General features: G+C 37.7%; 1 protein-coding gene and 1 long non-coding RNA gene across 2 annotated transcripts in view; one reads left to right on the top strand and one right to left on the bottom strand.

Annotated features, from left to right (window-relative positions):
• Window positions 1-15,627: 15,627 nt before the first annotated feature.
• Window positions 15,628-24,658, top strand: part of LOC142106916 (uncharacterized) — a 41,144-nt gene continuing 32,113 nt past the window's right edge. Inside the window, exons 1-2 of the long non-coding RNA XR_012679813.1 lie at window positions 15,628-15,826; window positions 21,539-21,656. This is a non-coding gene — a long non-coding RNA (uncharacterized LOC142106916). The remainder of the gene's footprint in view (window positions 15,827-21,538; window positions 21,657-24,658) is intronic.
• On the bottom strand, window positions 16,721-21,278 carry POU2AF3 (POU class 2 homeobox associating factor 3). The gene is made up of 3 exons (XM_075189968.1): window positions 21,238-21,278; window positions 20,013-20,239; window positions 16,721-17,121 (listed from the first exon to the last, which is right to left on the bottom strand). Exons 1-3 carry the CDS (start codon window positions 21,266-21,268, stop codon window positions 16,786-16,788), a joined length of 594 nt encoding a protein of 197 aa, XP_075046069.1. The 5' UTR covers window positions 21,269-21,278; the 3' UTR covers window positions 16,721-16,785.

Below are 24,658 nucleotides of genomic sequence, written 5' to 3'. Positions count from 1 at the left end.
ACAATGGATTTGAAATTAAACAATGGAGAAGGCATTTAAGTGAAGTCTTTCAACTTTAATTTAAAGGGTTGAAGGAAAATATTGCATGAAATGTTTTGGAATTGTAACCATTTTTAAACATAGTTACCATTTTTCAGGGGCTCAAATGTAACTAGACAAATTAACATAATCATAAATAAAATAATAATGTTTAATACTTTGTCGTGAATCCTTTGCAGACAATGGCTGCCTGAAGTCTGGAACCTGTGGACATCACCAAATGCTGGGTTTCCACTTTTGCTATGCTTTGCCAGGCCTTTACTTCAGCTGTCCTCATGTAAGGGGATTTGAGAGATCAGCGCTGCTCTATGCACTGTTTGGGAGCAAATTCACAGTGTACTCCCAAGTCAGAACATGTAGAAAAAGGATTTTTCCAAGGTGCAATAAGGCAAATGTGAAGACAAGGGGCCTGATTCATTAAGGATCTTAATTTGTGAAACTTTTTATTTCAGTCTCCTGGACAAAACCATGTTACAATGCAAGGGGTGCAAATGAGTATTCTGTTTTACACATAAGTTAAATACTGACTGTTTTTTCATGTAGCACACAAATACTTGATAGCTTATTTGTACACTGAAATTTAAAGTTGATATTTGTGTGCTACATGAAAAAACAGGCAGTATTTAACTTATGCGCAAAACAGAATACTAATTTGCACCCCTTGCATTGCAACATGGTTTTGTCCAGGAGACTGAAATAAGAAGTTTCTCAAGTTAAGATCCTTAATGAATCAGGCCCAAGGTTTGTGTGAATAAGCCTTTATAAAGTATATGTATATATATATATGGTAATAGTAAATGAGTGACAACATACAATATACAAAATCACAAGTGTTGTGATGCGATAGAATATGCATAAATGTCCAAACATAGATAAAGTCCAATAAGCATAGAACTTTATAGCAGTGTTCCATAGGATGTCAATGCTTTGTGAATAAAGTTGCTGCAGTCCATATAACTACAAGATGAATGTAGATGGGGTCTTTGCAATATTTGTATATAGTCAGTGGTAAATATAAGGGTTCAATCGTAAACTTTTATAGGATATACATTACAATACTCAGCAAAATTTATATTGTTGGTGCGCTCACCCTGTGTCCTGGTGGGGATGCGTATTGCTTGTCTTGCATATCTCTTATATAGTACTGATGGGAATTTCTTTCCAAATGACTGAAAGTTTGCATGTGTAAAATGTGCAGATGGACATCTCCTCAGTGGTGAACCTCCTACACCTTTAATCATAAGCGATACATAGTGGCCCACATTCTTATAGCTGCAAAAGGTGCAATTGCCCAGATTTGAAAATCTCCATCCATCTCCGCCTTTTCCTGTAATTATGGACAAAATTCTAAAAAGTTATGTTATGGAGGCTCTGGGGCTCCAATATTCCTCCTCTGCCTCATCTCCCTTTATCAAATGACATGACTGGAGTACTTACCATACTGAACACCTAGCCCCTCCGCATTACTCCCCGCCTCTGTGAAATATTTTTATTTTACTTTGCCATGCAAAAGACCTGTTTATCTGTAATTTTCTAGCATAATCATATGTAACTAATATCCCACTCTTTTTAGGGCATTCCCCTCACTCTTTTTTTCTCTCCCACATTTTTATTTCCTTCTTGTTGGCATATTTGTATTGTATTTCTGTTATTCCCCTGCAAAATTGAAAAATTCTGTAGAAATCTTTATTAATGAAAAAAAACCTCCTGGGTTGCTTCCGCAGTATGATTTGGGTCATTGTCCATCTGTACTGTGAAGCATCATCCAATCAACTTTTGCTGAATTCTTCTGAATCTCAGCAGACAGTATATCCCTGTACAGATCAGAATTCACCCGGCTGCTTCTGTCTTCTGTCAGATAATCAATAATCACTAGTCACCCAGTGTCAGTGGAAGTCATGCATGCCCATGCCATGACATTGCCACCACCATGTTTTACAGATGATGTGGCATGCTACAGATCATGTGCCATTCCCAGCCTTATCCATACCTTTTTCTTCCCATTATTCTGGTACTGGTAGATCTCAGGTTTGTCTGTCCAAAGAATGCTGTTCCAGATTTGGGCTGGATTATTTAGATGTTTTTTGGCAAAGTCTAATCTGGCGCTTCTATTCTTGATGCTTATGAATGGTTTCCACCTTGTGGAAGTCAGACAGCGGACAGACATGGGACAATAGGCAGAGAGGACCCTGCCCGCGAGAGCTTACATTCTAGAGGGAGGGGTGGTGAGAGACAATAGGACCAACTGCAAGAAAAAGGGGATGACAGGCAAAGAAAGGAAGTGATGGATAGAATGGTTAGGAGGTGGTAGGATAGGTGAGCTTGAAAAGGTGAGTTTTGAATGAGCGTTTGAATGACTGAAGGTTGGGATAAAGTCGAGTGAGATGAGGTAGGGAATTCTAAAGAATGGGGGCAGCACGGCAGAAGTCTTGGAGGAGAGCATGGGAGAAGGTACTTAGATGTGAATTGAGGCGAAGGTCAGAGGCAGAGCAGAGTGGCCGGGTAGGTATGTATCTCAAGACAAGGTCAGTGATATAAGGGGGAGAATTTTAGTTAAACACATTTCAACTTGGCATCTTTCAGACTATGCATATGGGTCTCTATAATATCTGACATGTAGTTTTAAAGGAACATCAACCTTGACATTTTTATTTATTTGTGTTGGTGCAGAAAAGTAAATGTGAAAGTAAATCTGTCTTTATGTCCTATCTTTGTAAAAATATAATTCAGTGGGAGACAGTGGTTTGATGGTCCCCTCTATGCACATGAATACCTACTTTCCGCTCTCGCAAAAAAATCCACAAACTAGAAATGCTCTGTGTGCTGAGACTCAGAAAAAAACTGAGGAGATCAAACTTAATTTTAAAATGATGTCAAGAAATGCACTTTCCTGTCAAAGTGCAACTGGGAGGCACAATATGTCCCCCATTAAAAGTAATGGTTAAAATTGCATCTCAGTTAGCTCTCAGTTGCTGCAAATATGCCATTTTGTGTGTGGTAATTGTTATGCAAGGAATGATTCTAAAAAGGTAATCTCTCCACCCCTATATCTCATTTTAATAATCTGACTTCACAAATTAAAATCTTGCTTTTTCACTCATACCTTTCTACTTTGGTGAAAATCTAGGTGCATGTACTCAAATTTAAATACTCAACACGTGTTAAAAGAGTTTGGCTGTATTTTGGCTATTTTGCACTTTATATATTAGGCCCAGTGACTTTGCTTGAACACAGCAGGCAGCAATGAAGATCCTCAATGGCCACTTCTGCTTCCTGCCCTCTCTTCTCCCTCCCATCCTTCTCCGCAATAAACCAATATCTGGAAGTACAATAAAAAAGTTCTATTTGCAGTATGGAATTTTGAACATACACATATATGAGAAGGTCTTGTCTGCAAAAAAACACCAGTGTATTCAAGTGCTTCAAATTGTTTGTGGCAAGTAGTATCACAGCATGTACAGAAAGCCTTTCTGTACACTTCTATGGAATTCACTACTTCAAAATATTAAACTCTCTTCCACCTGCAAAATCTTTACAATCTCTCTCAAAACTAACATCTTCAGACAAGTGCATCTTCATGCTAGCTAGCTCACACCACAGGTTTAATCATTCTCACTACAGACATTTTTAAGTCTTTGTTGCTGATGGAATCTTCTCCTGTCTTGTGTCTCCCAAGTCCCTCCCTTAGTAATGACCTAGCAGGCAGAGTGCTCACCACCCAGGGCCTAATTCATCAAGACAAGCATTTTGAGCACAACGTGCATTTGTTTAAAAACGCACCTAAATCGTCTCTGCATACTCCCGAATTACACAGGGAACTGAGTGTAAAATACGTTTTTACAGTTGCTCCAGACTGCAAACACATTTTATAGCATGCATATGAGACTGTCATCACTAGTACTCAGGACTTAGACTAGCCCTGTAGCTGGAGCAAGAGATATGGCAGAAAACCAAGTAAGTTTGAGATGCCTAGAGCTTGATAAGGACGTGGCCACGTGCGCTTGATTTTGGCAGCCCCTTACTGTAAATTGACTAGGACCCTTGCCTGCCCCACTCACTCCCCGAAATAGTAGACTGTAGTAGGGCTGTAATAAGTGTCCTTTGCACTCGCAGACGGAGAGAACATGGCTGTCTTTACCGGCATATGGTCCGTGCAGAGTAATTTTGCGCATGATGCACTTCAAATCAGCAGATGCGTGCCCCTAGTGTCTCTGCATATAATTTTTAGCTTTTTATCCCATTATGTAGGTGACTATGGAATATGTTAGAGCTTTACAAAAACATTTTATATAATATAATGCCATATTTCTGTACCTACATTACATTTTATATGGGAAAGATATAAAAGGGATTTTGCTAGCCTCAAATAAATAACTAGTTGTGTCATTATGAATATGAAAATGAATGTGTGTTAAATGCATTATGATCTGGGTTTTATGATGTAATAAATATTTTATGTGGACATTTAGCATAAGTACACGCAAACACATTTATCATCACAATTTAAATATATAAAAACTAATTTCACATCTTATCAGATATCAATAGGAGATATGTACTGAGACTGGAAAATGATAGTGTAAATACCAACGTAGATTAAATACCCAGGACTATTATAGTTTGAACTACAATTCCAGGCACACAATGGATAGACACACTTGTTTATAATCATAAAAATCTGGACTGCTGCAGTTGTACCATGGGCTACCTTCTTGTAGTTGACCTCAAGATCAACCCTCCCTGGACAGTCCTCCTCTGCCAGATGTATTGCCAAGCTCAACCTCACCTTCCCACGATAAACCAGTGCCTCCCAGCTTTTGCTCTTAAGTGTTGGCAGCGATGAATGATCTTGGAACATTTGTATAATCATTATGCATAGTGAGACTCTGTGAGAAAACCAACACCACCATTGGGACAGCCTATTGGGCCTTTCTTCTTTATAGCCACACCACCAGTGAACATACTTGCCTATCTAACACCTGCAGGCCCAATATCAGTTGCATGGGCTGCTAAACAATTGCTATAATAACAACTTACAGTTTACAGTAATATCCTCAGTAATTCTGGTGCCTACTGAAATTAATTAAAAAGAACGTCATTTCTACATTTGCTACAAGCTGATTTGTTTTGGCACTGATATATATACTGATGTATTATAATCCTGGCACTTTTGTTCCAGTAACTGAAAGCTAAATGACAAATTGGCATTATATTATAGCTGAAGAATCATTGTGAAACTTTAGAAGGTTCACATCTCGACAGCTTACTTTTGAAAACTGTGTGACAATTGGCACATACTATCTTATATTTTATTTCCTTAAGCTAAGGCAATATTATTATGGCTTTATAATGGCATTGCATTCACACCAGAATTTTTGTGGGACCAATATGAGTCGGGGTGATCTATTAGTGGATTATAATTTAATTGTCATTGCAAAGGTGACTTACACAAGTGACCTCTGCTATAATAGTGTCTAGTGTATCCTCATATCCCTTGGCCCTTAATAGCATTATTCTCTTGAGTAACAGTCAACAGTGAAATTAAAACCCACTAATAGTTCAATAGGTAGGTAATGGCAAGGACTTAAAATATCTATGTTTATATGACCAACAAGTGCTAATATAGAAGCGTTTATTTTAGTAGCAGGTACCACAGCATGAAAGTATACTTCAACATATCTCTAGTGTTTATGAATGAAGCACGTGGTGGCGGGGACTGAAATGGTCATTTAGCCTGGAGGTGCTAATACCGTAATTCCAACAATGTATGTGGAAAGAAAGATAAATAATTTTTAGGGTAATATATGTATATATATATATATATATATATATATACAAGTTAACCCGTGCATGATACTCATGCATTCTAGTCAAATCAAGCTATTTAAGGTGTTAAAAAGGTTCTTGTCATGCATTTGGGCCATAGCCCAGGTCTCAACCACCAACCACTCCCCACTGTCAACCCCCGGCAACCACCAACCAGTGTACAACTCTGCCCAGCAGGTGGCGCTGCAGCTTGGTTTTATTTTTTCCACACACACACACAGACAGACTAACACACGCCACTATACATTTATATATTAGATATAGATATATATATATATATATATATATATATATATATATATATATATATATATATATATATATATATTTGTTTTAAAGTTTATTTGTTTAAACATGTTCAAAGAAAGTTGTTTTAGGTATTGTACCATCAATGGGTTAATCCTCTGATGCACGTCAATGCATTCAGGGGATTGCAATTTAGTATCAACAGTTAACCAATCGTTAGAATGCTGTAGGCTTATATAGCCTGTGATTATGGAGATCCTTATAATGCTTTGAGAAAGTCTGCCTAGTACAGACAAAACGCATCAGCAGCCTCATTACTAGTTTGTCCGATCGCTTACCCATTGAAGATTTGAAAGATCCTTTTTTGCCACCGTTTGCAAGCAATCAGATTTTAGCTGTCATTTTGTAGACTGTACTAAATAAATAACTAGAATCTGATTGGTTGCTATAGGCAACATTTTCACTTTTTCAAACCCACAGTTTAGTAAATACATCCCTTAGAGAGTAATTAGAGCCAGGGAATATATACCAAATTCCCTCTTTTTAGATATTATTAAGTCATTCATCAGGGAATCCAACATTTATCATAATAAAAATCTATCATATCCAGATACTTGGGGGGGAATTCAATTACCTGCAAAGTGCCAGAGGAGTCTGGCATGATGTATGTCTGCATGCACTCTATGAGAAGATTTCACGCTAGACATCGCTACTGAGACTCATTATCTATTAATTGAAATTACACCATAAACTTTTCTAATAAATTCTTAAACTTGCAACATATTTTATACAATAAAGGCTGTTATACATAAAGCAATAAATATGTTTCACACTTCCTAGTACTCGCTATTTAAGCACACAGATATAACCTGTTCATTAGCAGAGACATAAAGGGACAAGTTAATCCAGGAATTATTTTTGAGAAAGAGGAGATTTGTGCTTTTTACACTATACACTGCACTTTGCACGTTTCCTTTTTAATATTTTGCAAGGCATTTTAACAATTAATTATTTGTCATTTATATATGTCCCATTTTGTCGATTAATTTAGGAGTTTCCTCATATTGATGCAATTGGAGCTGCTCAGTTTTGGTACATTTGACACTTCTGTGTAACCCCTTGGTCCAATTTCAGTGGACTTGGATCACTGACAATGTCGATGTCACTTTCCTAATATAACACAAACCAATTACAAAGTGTCACTAATGTTTTAGCATGTGTATGAGCTTAATTATTTCTACATTTTAACCACGAGATACTGATGATAGTCTATAATGAGTGGAGAATATTGGTGTGGACAGAGCACTATACAGCCTTTTGTGATCAATATTGGAACATTGTAACATTCACTACTTTAGTTATAATTTCCAAAATGCAAAGATAAGCCAACATTACCATGTAAGGCTTTGTTGGGGCCTGGAGGTTACTAGAAATATTTCGTGGTATCGCCTTTCTTTGTATCTAATATTGCTGCATGCTTGGCTCAGTTTCAGTTGTTATCTTAGCCCGTGGCCTTGTGCCTTCCATTTTTGTATTATTCTATTTCTTGTGTATACTGTTATCATCTGCTTCATTGTTTATCCTATGTCTGCAGTTTTTTTCTGATTTTGTTGCCACCTTTAATCCTTTCTCTGTCCCAGTCCTGTCAGACTCAGTTTGCCAACCTGTAGTTGCAATTTTCCTCATGCTATTCCATGTCCTGATTTATGCAAGTACCTGAGAGCAGTTTGTAGGAAAAAGGTGGCTCCCCTTTGGGGATGTTCTTTACGGTCAGTGGAAAATGAAAACTGCTTCTATGTACAACATTGTTTGTAGCCATTTTCTTTCTAAAAAAAAATTCAGTTTTAATTTTTTCATTTGGTCCTTTTTTAATGGTAATGTCCAAAAAATCAATACATTGCTAGTTCATTGTATATGTTTTTCTTAAATTATTTCCATTATCATTCAGAATATCAATAAACTGTTGGAATGACTTTTCACTTCCTTTCCAAAAAGTCAAAATGTCATCAATGTATCTTGTCCAAATTATTAAATGCTCTGCATATTTACTGTAATTTCCCTTACCTGTCTTCCAAGATATAAGTTCACAAAAGTGGGAGCACAAGCTGCCTCCATTGCTGTGCTCCAAATCTGCAGATAGAATTTATCTGCAAATATAAAAAATGTTTTCTTAAAAATAAATTCTAGCAAATCCACCCAAAAATTATTAAAGGTCTTATTGGCTTCCGCCTGCAAGAAAAATGTTATGTCTTGCACTCCCACTACATGTCCAATACTCATGTATTGGAGGATTCAACATCACAGATTATCATCCATACATCTGACTCCAAAGCTTCTCCCTCTAACAAACTCGATACTTCTAATAGGGTTACTAATTTTGAGAAAGCGATCAGCAAAATGTACCACAAACCCGGAACCACGTCTCTCGGGCATAGAGTAATAAACACTATTTCCCAAGAAAATGTCATATTGGATGTCCTTATTTGTAATGTCAGATACCCTCAATGGTGTGAGGGAAATCCAAATACGGGATATATGAGCACTATATCTGAAAAACAGATTGTGTATAATCAAACAATTTATTAATTATTTAAAAACTGAAGACTTTTCTGTAACTTTTAGACTAAGTTTGGGAGAACATAAATTCAAGAGGAATAATACAATGTCAAGGTATAAGAGACATAATAAAGGAAGTAAGATATGCTTGAAATAAATATATTCTTTCAATGAAATGATTTGTATTTTGAAGGTATAAGAATTATAAAATAAATCCTCTACCAAACTTTTTATCCATTTAAATTGTGGTTCGATTCCAGCTCTGCTCTCTTTTTTGAATGTCCAGATCCTGAATTGTAGATAATTGAAAACTTTAATGCACTGTGTAATCTATCTGTCATGCGCTGTCCCCGCACTCACCATATGTGCCAGGGACGGACGCCTTCCTCTGCTGGCAGTACTGTCCATTGCTAGGCAGCTGGACGCCGTCCTCTCTCCTAATGATTGCTGTGTGCATGTGTGTCCGCTCACGTCTCCATTTCCTAGCAATGGGACACACCTCTGCACTTCCTTTCGACGGTCAGCCATTTGGGCCGCCACTTCCACTGCCACCAATCAGGGAATGGGCTCCACTATTTAAACCTGCCTTTAACACTAAGTAGACACCAGAGTATCTAGGTCTTCCTATGCTCCAGCGCTCCAGCCTGTTTCCCTGCTATCTGAATGACCTCCTGTGTACTCACCCAACTTTTCCTGGTTCTGCTTCTGGATCTCCGTTCGGCCTGATTGCTCCCGCTGTATCTGACCTTTGGCTTGCTAACTCCGATTTGCCTAACCCTTTGATACCTCGTTTACCAGTATGGTTTGACCTCTACCTGCACAACTATTCACGCCTGTTCACCATCCACTCCGCTGATAGCTAACTTGGAGGGCCACAACCCGCACGTCCCTTGCAGCAAACTCCAAACTCCCTCGTGGGGGACAGGGTGCGTGTTTAGACTCCGCACCTCCTAGCTTAGCAGTGCAAATATCAGCAAGTGATCTTCAGTCCCTGTGACTCGTGACACTATCTATTTCTGATTCAACAATTGTTTCCCATATCCTTTGTCTGTAGGTAGACTGGTGTCTCACTCTGAACTCAGTTTGATCAATGGCCTGCTTTTCCAATCTCATTATTGTGAGGATCTGTCTATTTGCTCAGTTTTCCTAATTAGATCTAGTATTTGTCACTCTGCACTTCTCTTCAGAGGTTCTGTCTACTGTTGAGACCTCTCCATATGTTCTGTCTTCTGTTCAGCCCTCGTCTTTAAGAGGCACACTTTGCTTTTCAGCCCTACTCTCCAGAAATTTTTTCAACTATTCTTGCCAGGATTTCTGCCTGACCTGCCATAGAATTTGTCTGTCCTTTTATTTTCACAGTACAAGCGTGTTTCTGATTTTCTTTATAAACATGACATTTTGTTATCTGATTCAAAAATAAATGTAGTTCTAGCCTCTATGTTTGTAGTTTCCTCATTGGATCTTGCTGCCCTAGTTGCATCTTATGATGGGATTGCCTTGAACACTTCTTTTGAACCCCATGGTCCTCCTGCTGCCTTAGATACTGATTTATATTCCTGTTGATTATCTTGACCACGGTAGTTTTTAAGTTTTCCCTAATGTTGGAGGTATCCACGTTTTCCCCAATGCCAATTTCTCTGAGTTAGAAACACAGGTGGACTTCTGTGTGCCGTCGGAGACCCCAGTGGGCTGCCATGTGCCTCAGAAAAATTTAGTGGGCTTCTGGGTGCCTCATGAGAACCTAAAGTATGCTCATCTATGACCATAGTTGACCTTGATGTTTTTTTCCCTGTAACCAAAGTCAACCTTGATGGACTCTCTTCTGTGACGATAGTTGAACTAAGAGCTCACCTTGCTGATTATATTAGGAAAATAACAATAATTATTGTAGTTCATATTTTGGCGCATGGGGAGCTGTAGTGGGTTTTTGACTCAAGGACCAGTGTGCTTTAGAAAATGCTCCTTAATTTTACGGTTATTAGGGTGTATATCTCCATGTTTTTTATTGTTGTGTGTATTTTGTTGTGTGCTATGTCTGTCTTCTCCATCCTAATGGGCCTAGTGTAATGCTAAGTCTCAGCAAAACAATTGAGTTTGGTGGAATATTTTGTGGCTTGTCCCTGTGTCAAGCTCTATTTTTTTAACTTTATTCTAACTTTTTATTCAAGTATCATAACTGGAATCCAGAGACCAGTTCCCACCAATTTATTATAGACACCTCACCAGACCCAGACAAGAGGGACAGAACCAAACATACTAGTTTCCCCCTCTTCCCCCTTCAGGAGTCGTCCAACCAAAGACCATAATTCCACCTAGCACTCCACAGTAACACATTTTAGTAGTCTTACTAAGTGGAGGTCCAACATGTTTTTTGAGCACATAGCACTTCACATTAGCAATGGCAAAGATCTTTCCCACTACTTTATATCGTGTGTGTGTGTTTTAGCAAATTTAGACTGTAAGCTCCAATGGGGCATGGACTGATGTGAATGACAAAAATTCTCCGCACGGTGCTGCAGAATTGGTAGCGCTATATAAATAAATGATGAGTATGAGGATGATAATGAGGATGATGATGATGATGATGTCACATCAGTGTTTTGTAGCTATAGAATGTTTAATTGCTCCATTATCCTTCATTTATAATCTATTTTTCTAGTAAACTCTCTGAACAGAAAGTTTATTTAGTGTTTGAGGCTCACCCACACCAGCTAAATACTCTTTTTCACAGTACACAAGGTGACTATACTGCCACTAGCAAGGACTATTAATCCCTCTGCCATGTTGTATATGCATTTTACAGACGGTCAGGAATTAAATACAGAGAACTGAAGTGACTGCGAGAAATTAGTGTCTGTGGCATTTTTTTCAAGGTTACATCCATGCAGGGCCGGATTAACCATAGGGCTAACTGGGCTACAGCCCAGGGGCCTATGGCATCCAGGGGGCCCTTGAAAGTGCTCAGCAGCATTATTGATCGGTCGGGGGCGCCCCCGGCGCGATCAGTGCTGCTGAGCACTTTCACTGCGGTCTTTCACTGTCGCGCTGTAGTCTCCTTACTGAGGAGATCTCGTGAGTCTCACTCTCACGGGATCTCCTCAGTAAAAAGTGTACAGCGTGCTGGAGAAGGAGGTAAGTGCCGGGGGGGGCGTGGAGCTCGGATCACGGGAGGGGACGGGCAGCTTGGATCACGGGGGGTGGGCCCTCACGGGAGAATGGAGGCCCCCTTAGCCCAGGGGCCTTCATTCCCTTAATCCGGCCCTGCATCCATGCCACATTTTCATTGATTTCCATGTGGACTGTGGTTACCTATCCTTTGCAATAGGTATTTACTGATTGGTATGCTAAAATCTCTTCTGCTTGCAATGCAAATTGACATTCTGCTTGCATAGACAAGCCCTGGTTGTAACTGCAGATGTTATTTATGTTGCTTAGTTTCCTGGATTTCAATGACCTGTCACTTTTCACTTATGTTGCAAACAATTGGTACTTATCATTCCTACTAATTAACTCGTGCCATTGTCAAGAGAAATTACAAAGTTTAAAACAGTCTACCTGAATATCTTCTAATCCCAAATAAATTAAACGAAACTCACATATTGTTATAACATTTATAATAGACAGTGCCCTGTATAAAAGCATAAAATGTCTTTCATGGTAATGTACCTTAATCCTTTTTTTCACTTTTTTTTTTGTTTTTATTCACTGTTTGGTTCTGTGGGATTAACATTTTTAATTCCAACTAGTAAAATTGTTTATTGTTTTTTTTTTTTTCAAAAATACTTTTTTTATTGTGATGCACTGAGAAAAAAATATTTTCATTTTATGGGTTCTATAAAGGGAATACAGACATAATAAAAAAAAATACTCTTTTTCTATACTGCAGTATAGTTTTACACAGTTATTTTTACATAATTAGAGCAGACACTGAAAATTACCTTAACATGTTATCAATTAGTTTTCCTAAGTATGGGAATACCAGATATAAATAAGTTTTGCAAGATTTGAGGTAATTATAAGGGCTCGAGCAATGGTAACATTTTTTTGTAGCTAACCTGCAATTAACTTAACAACTAAACTAAAAATTAAAATATCTACACATAAAGGCCTTCATTAGGGAATATGGCAATCTTCTAAAACTAAATTATATATGACGATGATGATGATGATATATATTTTTTTATGATATACTATAAAAAGCATGGTTCTTGGTAAAATTACTGCCAGTCTAGAAGGGATATGTGGGTGTTAATCAAAGTTTGTTTCTCTAAACAAACTTTAATTGTGACAGCCAAGATTCATTATCACAGTGATCCTATGAGTATGGACTATGTCAATAGGTTACTGGTCGTTGTAATTGCTGCTGCAATTTCTATAAGGCACAAAGGATTAAAGCCCTTGCGTTATGTAGAAACTACTAGATTTCACTAAGTAAACGTAATGTCATATATTAAAAAATCGTTAGACATCTCCACTGCTTTATAAATGACAAAAATATAGTAGTGTGAGAAATGTAGCAGAATATGGAAGGTTTTGTCTTTTTATTGACTAATCAGCAGCTTCATTAGCCTGAAGCTGAAATTTATCAAATAGTGATGACTGGACTGGTTTGACTTGTTTCACGCTCCTGCTTGTCATTTTTCCACAAAAAAATATTAAAAAGTTTCGCACCATGGCCAGACTGTTTTCTCTTCCTTCCATGACAATTAGTAGGTTCATTTATCCAGGAAGAGGAGCAGCTACCTTCTCTCTTGCAGGGTAGTCTCAGTGTTTCTGAGTTTCCTTCCCATTAAAATGAAAACCCCCGAAGGCCCTCTACATAACTAACAAGTATATTATAGGGTGTGAGGGGGCTACTTTAAACAAGCAGATAGGAGCTGCAGTTCAATCAACTTCTTTGTTAAGATCTTCTTATACAAAGCATTTGGTTGGCCAGCTGTACTAAGTGGACCCAATAGGACCTGACTGTTCATTCCAAAGGTTGGACTGCCAGATCTGGCTAATATAGCCATACACATGTGAGGCCAAATAGGCAATAGATAGAATCCATCAGTGTTTAGGACCAATGGCTGCATCTGCCTGTTTTAAATATACCTTGGAGAGACAGAAAATGGCATATTCAATTAGCTTTGCGATCCGGGATTGCGCTCCGCTGCCGTTAGAGCAACATTGCAGATTTCCGTGTGCAGCCGTGCATAATCACAGTCCCCAAAGCTAATTGAATATGCCCCTAAGGAAGAAATTCAATTCAATGTGATGTTCTGGTGGATGTTCGAATGCGCACATCGCCGCCTATTGCGGTAAGGAATCACCTCATTTTTCTGTGCACCTATATGGGAGCGTGGAAAAATAAGCCTGAATGTTGCCTCACTGTGCCTCAATGGAGTGTTCCAGAGACACATTAGACCTCATTTAGAGTCAGGTGCAATTTACACTGAAATCGTATGTGTAGATTGCAACCTGTAATTTAGACAGTATTTAGAGTGTCAGGGATCTTTAGATGCATTGCGACTTAGAATAATGTGCAAATTGCATTAGCACTGCTTTTTATCTGCTTTATGGGCTGGCGTGCAAGTGTACCATGCACAGCGCCCTGTAAAGCAGATAATAAAAAAATGTTTTAAAAAAAGTTCTCCCCCCACCTCCAAAACAGTACAAGGGTTGTTTATGCTGTTTGGGAGGGGGTGCACACCTTTTTTTAATTTAATTGTTGTTTACTGTGTTTTCTAATACATCAAGGTATCTTGCACCAGCTGAAAGCACCTGCAAAATATACGTCTCCTAGAGACCTATATGCGGTTGCTTTCAACTCAAAATAGCATGTAAAGAGCATGAACACACATTTACATTGCTAGCCTCGCCCACTACCTCCCCCGTTCTACCTCTCTAACCCCAGAGAGGAGCAACGGGGAGATACGGCTCAGTCGGAGTGCAAACTGAGACGGATCTTTAGCCAAAAGTGTCTTTTTGTACAGAACAAAGGGACTTACGTCCAACTCTCAATCAGGCCCATTGTGTTAAATTGATATTCCCTCAATGTTTGAAAATTACAATTTTAAATAGAATATGTTTGTCCTTATCTGTGTGGAGTTTGTATGTTCTCCCCGTGTTTGTGTGGGTTTCCTCCAGGTGCTCCGGTTTCCTCCCACACTCCAAAAACATACTAGTAGGTTAATTGGCTGCTATCAAAAATTGACCCTAGTCTCTCTCTCTCGTTCTGTGTGTGTGTGTGTGTGTGTGTGTGTATATTAGGGAATTTAGACTGTAAGCTCCAATAGGGCAGGGACTGATGTGAGTGAGTTCTCTGTACAGTGCTGTGGAATCAATGGCGCTATATAAATAGATGATGATGATAATGAAGCCTTCATTTTACTGCAATAAATAAGGGTGCACCCATGTCTAAGAGATGATTTGTTAAAATCTTTGCTAGGTAAATCTAAAAAGTACTTTGCCATTTTTTTATAATAGTCTGGCCACAAGGCTTAGTGTATCATTAAAGCAGACTTGGGCTTAAAAATCATGTTGGGACTTGTGATTAACCATGATTTGAAAAGCTAGAGAATGCTTACCTCGGCACACAGATACTTCATAAATACTTTGTGAGACAAAAAGTATAGCACTATTTATTATAAAATAAATTCACTCATATTCACGCTGCAAATATAGCACAAATTACATATGTAATATATATATATTTATTAGAAAAGGGCTGTTTTGTTCATCATTCATTATAAAAATTGAACATTGCAATTGTTATAGAAAATCACATGTAAAAACAACAGATATAAAAAGAAGGCAGACAAATGTTCTAAACATAAACCATTTTGTGCTTGTCTTGATTAGTGACAACAAATTGAATTAAAAAGTTCTTCTCAGTTTAAGCTATTAGTTTTTTCTCTTTTTATTTATTTTTTAAAAAAAACATTGTACTATACAAAACTATATGATTTCAGTTATTTCCTCACAATTTCACAAGTGATATATTTTTGTTCAGATAGCTAAATTCCTGCCTTGAATTGCCCTCCTAACTTAAGAACAAAAAAGATTCTTTCAAGTTGTGACAATCTTGGAATTCAAGGAATTTTTTTTTTTTTTTTCAAGAAACTCTGGTTATGACAGTTTCAGTGGTGTTCACCTGTTTGGAGACTGCATGGTAGACGTAAGTAAATGTATTTCATGGAAAATATACTGTTAATATGTAGTGTGTATTTGCTGCTGCTAATAAAATATGGGCATACTGTAGTGCAGTAATAGAATTGTCTTCAGAAATTCATGCTCTTAATAGGCAGCAATAAAACCAGCATCACTACCAGGTGAGCATAATACAAAGTGCATATTTGGAGCTGTACTTGTCTTTGGTGGCAGTGTAGTAAGTGTACTAAGTTAGTCAGCCATGTATGCATATAAGAGTAACAAATTGTACTTACTATCAGAAATATATATACAGTGGTCGAAGTGTAAATTTAGAAGTGGTGCTCAGGGCCACCCCCCCCCCACCCCTGACCCCCCCCCAAAAAACCACGAGAGAGAGCTGCTGCGCATGCGCCCGCGCATGCGCAGCAGCTCCGTTTCGGCAGCGATGTCCTATACAGCAGCCGCGGCGCTGCCAAAGAAGCGTCCGTGGCGGTGCTGTATACAATACAGCACCGCCGCTGATGCTTCTTTGACAGCGCCGCGGCTGCTGTATAGGACAGTGCCGATATGGTGGGCACTGAGTTAGCGCAGGGGGTGGGGGGTTTCTGGAGGTTTAGAAACCCCCCCTGCGTGCGCCACTGGTGGTATGGAAAATATAAGGGAATGGAACTTGTTTGATAATGAAGGCAGTAGATGAATGAAGGCAGTATGGCATACCACCATGTACCAGCCAACTTCGACATATATATATATATATATATATATATATATATATATATACATATATATATATATATATATATATATATATATATATATATATATACATATATATATATATATATATATATATATACATATATATATATATATATATATATATATATATATATATATATATTACCTAGAGTACTGGATTTAGTGCACTGTGTACTTAAATTCCGAATGAGGTCACCGTTTTAAGAGCAAGGATTTGGTTGCTTGTTATCTGTAGCACATGTCACTGTTGGTCAGGTCCCTTGTAAAGGCATCATCCAATGAGGTAAGATATCCCATACAGTCTGTGTTAGGGTAGGCACAAGAATTCTGTACATTCACTGACTCTTGATAGTCCACTGAGCAACAATAGGCACAATAACAGAACGGGGAGTTGTTGTGGTGTTGGTAAACATGGTGATCCACTCCTGCATATGCACAGCTCCTGTTGTCCTGGTGGGTAGGAGAGCTATAGCTCTGTGGAACAAACTCTAGGCCTTGGTAAGTTGGAGAGTATTCAAAAGAGTTTGACATGTCAGATGAATCTGACGGTGATTCTGGTGTCTGTAACAAAATAGCACAAATATAAAATGTAGCATGGGGAACCCTACAGTGATCCATAAAACATTACTTAGCAACAAAAATAAAAGCATATATCTAATACATTAGCATCTGGTAATTATTTTACTAGCATCTTTGCTAAAAAAAGAAAAACGTAAAGTGCAAGTGAGTATGAAGTTATATAAAAATGCTAGTCGGGGGCAGGATCAAAAATAGACGCAAGATAAGGACACACAGCAAACTTTAGGTAGTCTTATTCCGTTTGCCAACACACATTTCGTACAGGAAAATGCTTAAGCCAGACTAATAAAATACAGGGGTTAGCCGAAACTGGTTAGCAAACTAAAACTACTAGGAGCCCATAATGAAAGCAACAGTAAACAGTTCTTTCTGTTGCAGCAGCAGTAATAATTTTGAAGTTTGTACCTGCCATATGCCAAAATCATAATTTGGTGTGCAAGAGAGGCCAGTACAGAGGCTGGTGAACTTGCAGAAATAATTCCACTGACAAACGAGCTATTCTGAGTTGGTCTGGGTTTAAGAAGTGGCCATGTGTCGCATATAGAATAGAGGTACAGTAGTAAGAGAGCTGCTGAACCTTATGAATGAAAACATTTATCTTAAAAATGTTACCACTTTTGTCAGTTTCGTCTATGTGCATAAATTTCTTGACATGTCCCCTTCTCAAGAAAAGCACTGTCATATATGATATGTTGGGGGATTTACAGATGCCAAAACTTTACCCCTGGACTTAGCATACTGATTAAAACATGACAAAAAGCTGTAGAACTGTCATTTAACAAACAAGTATTTGCAAGCACTCATTATGCAGGGCAGTGTGACTTCTAGACTTTTCTGGAGCGTTCTATATATAATGGTCACTATAGATTCTGTGGTTCATGTAGAGTTAGACGCAAAGTGTGGTTTGCTGCGTATAATATGCTTTTTTACTTCTGGTCATACGAACCAAGCACTAAGTACTGTTGTGGCCCTGTGAAGACTGAGTTGCATCTTGCAAATAAAACCGCTGGCATAGCCAAAATATATTATGGTTGTGTTGGTGCAAATGCATCTTATGTAAACTGATACTCAAATGCATATGTGCCTATCAGGAGGAAGGTAATTTGCTAGTGCTCGGCCAGTTGTGTAAATTATGAGCTGATGATGATGACTATCAGCTGAGATTAATCCAGCACAACATAGCCATGTAAAATGCATCTTTTCTTCTTACTCAATTTACATCTGTGTTATAGAAAGAAATTGTGTCCAAATTGTTTAGGATTAACAAAGTAACAATATATGTATGAGTCACAAGACTTTTCACCATGTGGGTGAACTAGATAAAGTCAATATTATATGATCAGATTTACATCACATGGATTATCAAGACATATATATATATATATATATATATATATATATATATGTATATATATATATATATATATATATATATATATATATATATATGTAAATGTTTACTTATGCAGTGTAAAAGAAAAATAATTGGGAATCTTAACTATATTGCGAAGATATCTCCATATACATCAGAGATAGAAAGTGAAAGCAAGAGAGAGACTTAAGGGGGAATTCTATTGGCCGCGTTACGAGTAAAAGTAACGCGGCCTGCACGCTATTATCGTTATTATGGTAATATTACGCTTTATTACCGTTATTACAGTAGTTTCAACGTCGGCTTTTTGCTAGAGCTCCCTGAGCTGCTAGCAGAAAGCAGGGTTAAAATTACTGTAATAATGGTAATAGTTTTAATGCCGCAGAAATTCGGGGGGAGTTGAATTCCCCCCTTAGAGAGGGAGACATAGGGGCCAAATCAATTCAGCCACTTTATTCTAGGAATAATGCGACCTGCGCACTATTACCGTTAGTACGGTAAAAATGTTCAGTATTACCTTTAGTACGGTAATTTTAACGCTGATTGTTGCTCGCATTTCTCGGGGCCACGAGTAAAAATCTGGGTTAAAATTACCATATTAATAAAGGTAATTCTACTATCGCTGCGTTAATCCTAGATTAAAGTGCCCGAATTGAATCTGCCCCATAGAGTGGAAGGTGGAGAGAGAGAGAGGCACAGTTAGAGAAAGAGAGAGGGAAAGAAATAAGGGAGAGAGGGAGAGAGAGAGTCACTGAAAGAGAGAGAGAAAATGAGGGTCTCTTGCTGAGTTGAACGCAATTTGCAATTTTTTGGTGTTTAATACACTTATGAGCAAGATGTAAAAGAATGTATTACATGACAAAAATGCAGATTGCTTTCAACTCAGCATGAGCCCCTGTGAGAGAGAGAGGCAGAGTAAGAGCAAGAGAGGGGGTGAGAGAGAGAGAGAGAGAGAGAGAGAGAGAGAGAGAGAGAGAGAGAGAGAGGAAGGCAAAGTGAGTGAAATAGAGAGGGACAGAAAAAGAGTGGGGTAAAAAGGGAGGGGGAGAGAGAGAGTGCATAGGGGTGAGAAAATAGAGATGGTGTAAGGAATGAGGGAGTGAGAGACAAAAAAAATGAAGAAAGAGAATGGGGTGGAGGGTGCTATTTGTAGCTTGAAGGTCTTATCCTAACTCAGCCCACAGTTGTATTATTTCAATGTCAATCAAACTGACTTAAGAAATTAACATATTTTAAGTATGGTACTTTTTTTTACTGAACACAGAAATTGCTATTTGCATTTGAATACCTTATCAAACCTGACAACCTATATATCTTTCAAGAATTTGCTTACAGTTTCCCTTTCAGAGCAGGTACTGTAGATCTTCAGTGTACTGACATATCTAGAACTATCGAACCAACCCGAGTAAGATACTGAGTGAGATCATCAGACCTATGTTGAGAGGTGATAGAACTTCTTACGCGCATATTAATAGCTAACACGATAGGAAATAAACGTTACCATGTTCTGGTAGAAGATGGGAGATGGCTGGGTGGGTCCTTCCGGGAAGCACAGATATTGATTCTGGAAGACGCTAATGCTGGAGTCTGTGACAGTGACAGGTTCAAGAGTGGCATCCAACAACAGCTGATTCAAATAACTTTCCTCCTGAGCTTCATAGACTGGGAACTGTCTGGTCTGTTGGTAGCTGGGTACAGATGGTGCAGGTTCACATGCTCTATACATTTCTAAGGATTAAGAAAAGGCCACGGTTAGTTTTTAAGTATACATTGCAATATTTGCAAAACAAACAAGAAGTAACTATTTTGCATAATCGTGTTTGCTTTCAACAAAAGGAATAATATTTTGAATGTATCTGTGGGGGGAATAGCTGAATTCAACATAATGTAACAAAAAAAAGTCTTTAGAATCCCAAATCCTTACACTACCAGTTATTTGGTAGCTAAAGATTTCCGACCCGCAAATGATATGTTGATGTTTAAAACAAATTAATTAATTAATTAATCTTAAAGATTATAATAACAACGTTATGGAAATAAAAGTTTGTAAACCCCCAAAAAACTATGATGAAATGATAAATGAACAGCTGAAGTTAGGATAATACGAAGGCTAGATATACGTAATTAATATTACTATATTGACATAAAAATCATTTGCGTCACGTCAGGAATAGGGTCATGTAGATGTATTTTTTGCAAACTGCAAAAATGTTTCTTATCTAGATTATAAATTGTTAGGGAAGCCTCATTATAATCTTGAACGTTAATCTGCCCAAAAAAGCAAGCCTCTTATCTGCAAGATAAAAGATCAGCAAATGAGGTTCAGCCTTTAGAATAAAAAAAGGCAGTACCATTAACTAGGGAAAAAAAGACAAGACGATTAAATCTCTTTTATTTTCCAACAAAGAAACTCCTCTGCTGGTTTTAAACGGGAATATATGACTTAAAATCTCATAAACCCCTTTGTTGAGAATAGCAGATCAAATATGTCACATTGGGTCATTTAAAAAAAAAAAAAAAACCTTACATGGGTATCCTGTTTTCCTCATCTGCATTCCTTTTAGCTTTATCCGAATCTGATTGGCTGGAATAATTATTAAGTGGATCGTAAGTTGAGCTGTAAGCTTTGAGACTTCCATGTATAAAGAATTCCCTGGGACTATCTAATTATTTTGGGGGTTTTAGTTTGTAAGTTTTTTTGGTTTGTTTTTGTTTTAAACACTAACCTGAAGAAGGAATTGAACCAGAAATCTGCATTTTGCTCTCCTGGGATTCCTGCAAAAAGAATAATAATGAAACGATATATTATTAGTTTTAAACCATTAAATGTAACTTTTTTAGAACAATGGTGATTGGTAATTATGCTGCTGCAATAAGAGGTAAGTTATCATTTTATAATTTTTAATTTACATCGTTTATGTACTAAAGTGCATGGGTCAATACTTTGCTTTTTCTTGTATGCATTGTATCGTTGTTTGTATGTAAAAACATTTTGTGTGCAGGGGACTGATCTTACTACTTTTACAGATTAAGCATATCAAAACGAGACAAGACAAGCAAGATATAAGGCAGCAATAGAAACGAAAGAGATTGCAGATGTGTGCCCTGGAAACAGCTTGCCCTGAACTGACTGAAAGAGACACACGTATGATATTTTATATTTATATGTACTAAATGAGGGATCATTTGTATCTTGATGTCTAACTAATAACTCTAAATTAAGTATATATGTCATGTACTAAATCCACAGTCCAACGTTTGTTGCTTATTTTCTCTAAAAATTAATTGATCGGTGAACACTAATCGGCACGCAATAGCAATGAGCATTGCAGACCAAGAAATGTCACTTAGTGCTGAATTTTGTACAGGATTTCCATAATTAAGTTATATTTTCTCCAGCAATATACAAGGTCCAATGTTTGGTGCTTCCTCAGATGCCCCAGTGTGGAATGGGTTAATGTTTAAAGGGACGAAGGTGTTGCTAGGTTGATAACTGTAATTGGAGTAGAGGGAGGGGTGCACTTATTCGCTCTGTGTAGGAAAGGCTGCTCCCTCAGGTATTGTTCGCAGCACAGACATAGGTTTTCAATGTCACGAACCAGGAAGTGCTAATGATTTACCTGGCAGCTCCCAATGCAAATATGCCTGACTAAAGATCTCTTTCAATTTATTTATTTTTTAGGAGATCTTTTCAACTACTTGGTATTTTATTAACTAAAGTCAACAGCCACATACTTCAATAATATCTCACTAGGCTAATATAATCTAGTGGCGCTATAGTCTTGGAAAACGACATTCACGATACAAAGATTCCCAGGTGCTCAGTGTTGTAAGGACATTATGCGAAGGATCGGTGACTATTTCTCTTAGTAGACACATGTGCAGGCGTCATAGCTAATAAGCTTTTTTTGTACGGTACTTTGTGTTTTAGAGATTAGAAATCTTTAGAGCTGTTATATTATGTCGTTGGGAATTGCAATATTTACCTATTTAAAATGACCAATACTGCAATATTCTAGTTACTAATCTACAAAGATAATGTACAGGTCCAGTTGTGCTGTAGCTCACAGTAATTTTCACCGATTAGCTTGAGTTATGGAAGTTGGGACAATACAAGCAAATATTTGATTGATTACTGTCAGGCACTGTATGTTTGCACCTTTGCAATGTGTTGCTTAATAAATCCTTTATGTGTATTTATGTTCAATAGACAAACACTATTCAGTTATTTAAAACTAATAAAAAACAGTAAACACAATTATTTCATATATCTGTGTGGAAGACTTGTATGAACACATAATGATAATACCCATTGGTTTAAAGTCTATTCCAGTGTTTCTCAACTCCAATCCTCAAGTACCACCAACAGGTCATGTTTTCAGGAAACTGGTGAGATACTAACTCACCCAGAAAAAAATAGGTTAATTCACTTCTGCATGATCAAATACATCCTGAAAACATGGACTTTTGGTGGTACTTGAGGATTGGAGTTGAGAACCCCTGGTCTATTCTATATTCTTAGAATTTTCTGATTGGGGCTACCATGATAATATATTTCTGATATAGTTCTATAGAAAAGTGTTATAGATTAATCCTATCAAGGAATATGAAACTAAAGATAAGCTTTCCTCTGGGTTTTCATTTTAGAAAGCATATTTCTAGAATAGAAACATGGAGAGGAGGCTATAAACAAATCAGATGACAGTGGCGAATCTTTCTGCTCTGTGTGGTGGATAAGGGGATGTCCAGAGAGAACAAAAAAGATTGGGGCAATTCCATATGGAACATCTAAACCAAATGGTATACTGCAGCCAAACAGGGAAGGTGGTGAGCATTCTGCAGAGCTGTTTAAAAAATATTCTGCTCATTTCTCATTGACTGTAAGTGCAAGGAACTGGTGTTTGTCAGCAAATTTAATACAATGGCCATTTAAAACTGTAAACTTATAACATATAAATTTGACATCACTTATTTCCAATACAGCTATTTAGGCTGCATAGTGAATGCATTTTACGGGGCATATTCAATTGACCGTGTTACTGTTAAAAGTAACGCGGCCTGCGCATTATTACCGTTATTACGGTAGATCTAACGCCGACTTTTTGCTCACAGCTGCCCTGAGCTGCTAGCAGAAAGCCGGGTTAAAACTACCGTAATAACTGTAATAGCTTTAACCCGGCAGTACTTGGGGGGGAATTGAATTCCCCCCATTATGTTGTAAGAACTGAAAACTGTGTAGTCAATAAACATATATAGAGAAGCATTTATATACCAGAGGTTGCAGCCATGTGAATTTGACAAATTTGCCAACCACATATTTACAACAGAGAAGACTGAAGGGTCTGTTGTGTTTCATGTTCTTAAACATGTATTTAAATATGTAATATCTATCTATCCATCTATCTCTCTCTCTCTCTCTCTGTGTATATATATATATATATATATATATATATATATATATATATATATATATATATATATATATATATACCATCCATTGCATTGAAACATTGGCTGAACTGCTTAAGGCGATTAGATTGGCCTCTACAGGGCCGTAGCTAGGGCTTTGCGAGAGGGGCAGTCGCCCAGGGTGCAAACATGAAAGGGGGCACAGGGAATTAATATTGTACATAAATTTGGTTAAAATTGAGGGTTTTGGGGCTGTCACAATTCCTTCTTACCCCAGGCACCAACATTTTTTGTTAAGGTTCTGGTCATCTATATAACTTTGTTTTTGTTCAATATAGCTAACACAAATCACTTTTTCTCTCTCCAGAGTCCCCTTTAAGCTCAACATTCTGAGAAATGTTAAAAATTAGACTCATCCTGCATGGTTGCACTGGGCAACAGATACGTAAACTCTCTGAAGAGTTTTACTTTAAACGGTTTATTTTCTAGATCCTTCAGCGTGGGGGGATCATTGCTAAATTGTCTCCCTCCTCAAACTGCTTCTATAGTGACAGTGAATTCTCTTTGTCCCCCTGAGTTGGTTTTAGTAGCTATTACTCATCATACCATATTTGAACATACACTACAGAGCATGATAGAATCTGTCATAACAAAAACAGCAGACAGTCTAACAATGTATGCAGATAGATTAGCTTATAATGAAGGTGGAGGACTTACACCTCACACATGTCGCACAAA

Source organism: Mixophyes fleayi, chromosome 11 (genome assembly GCF_038048845.1).
Source record: "Mixophyes fleayi isolate aMixFle1 chromosome 11, aMixFle1.hap1, whole genome shotgun sequence".
Classification (NCBI taxonomy): Eukaryota; Metazoa; Chordata; class Amphibia; order Anura; family Limnodynastidae; genus Mixophyes; species Mixophyes fleayi.
Note: the sequence above shows the minus strand (reverse complement) of the source record. Positions and strands in the feature narration are given on the sequence as shown.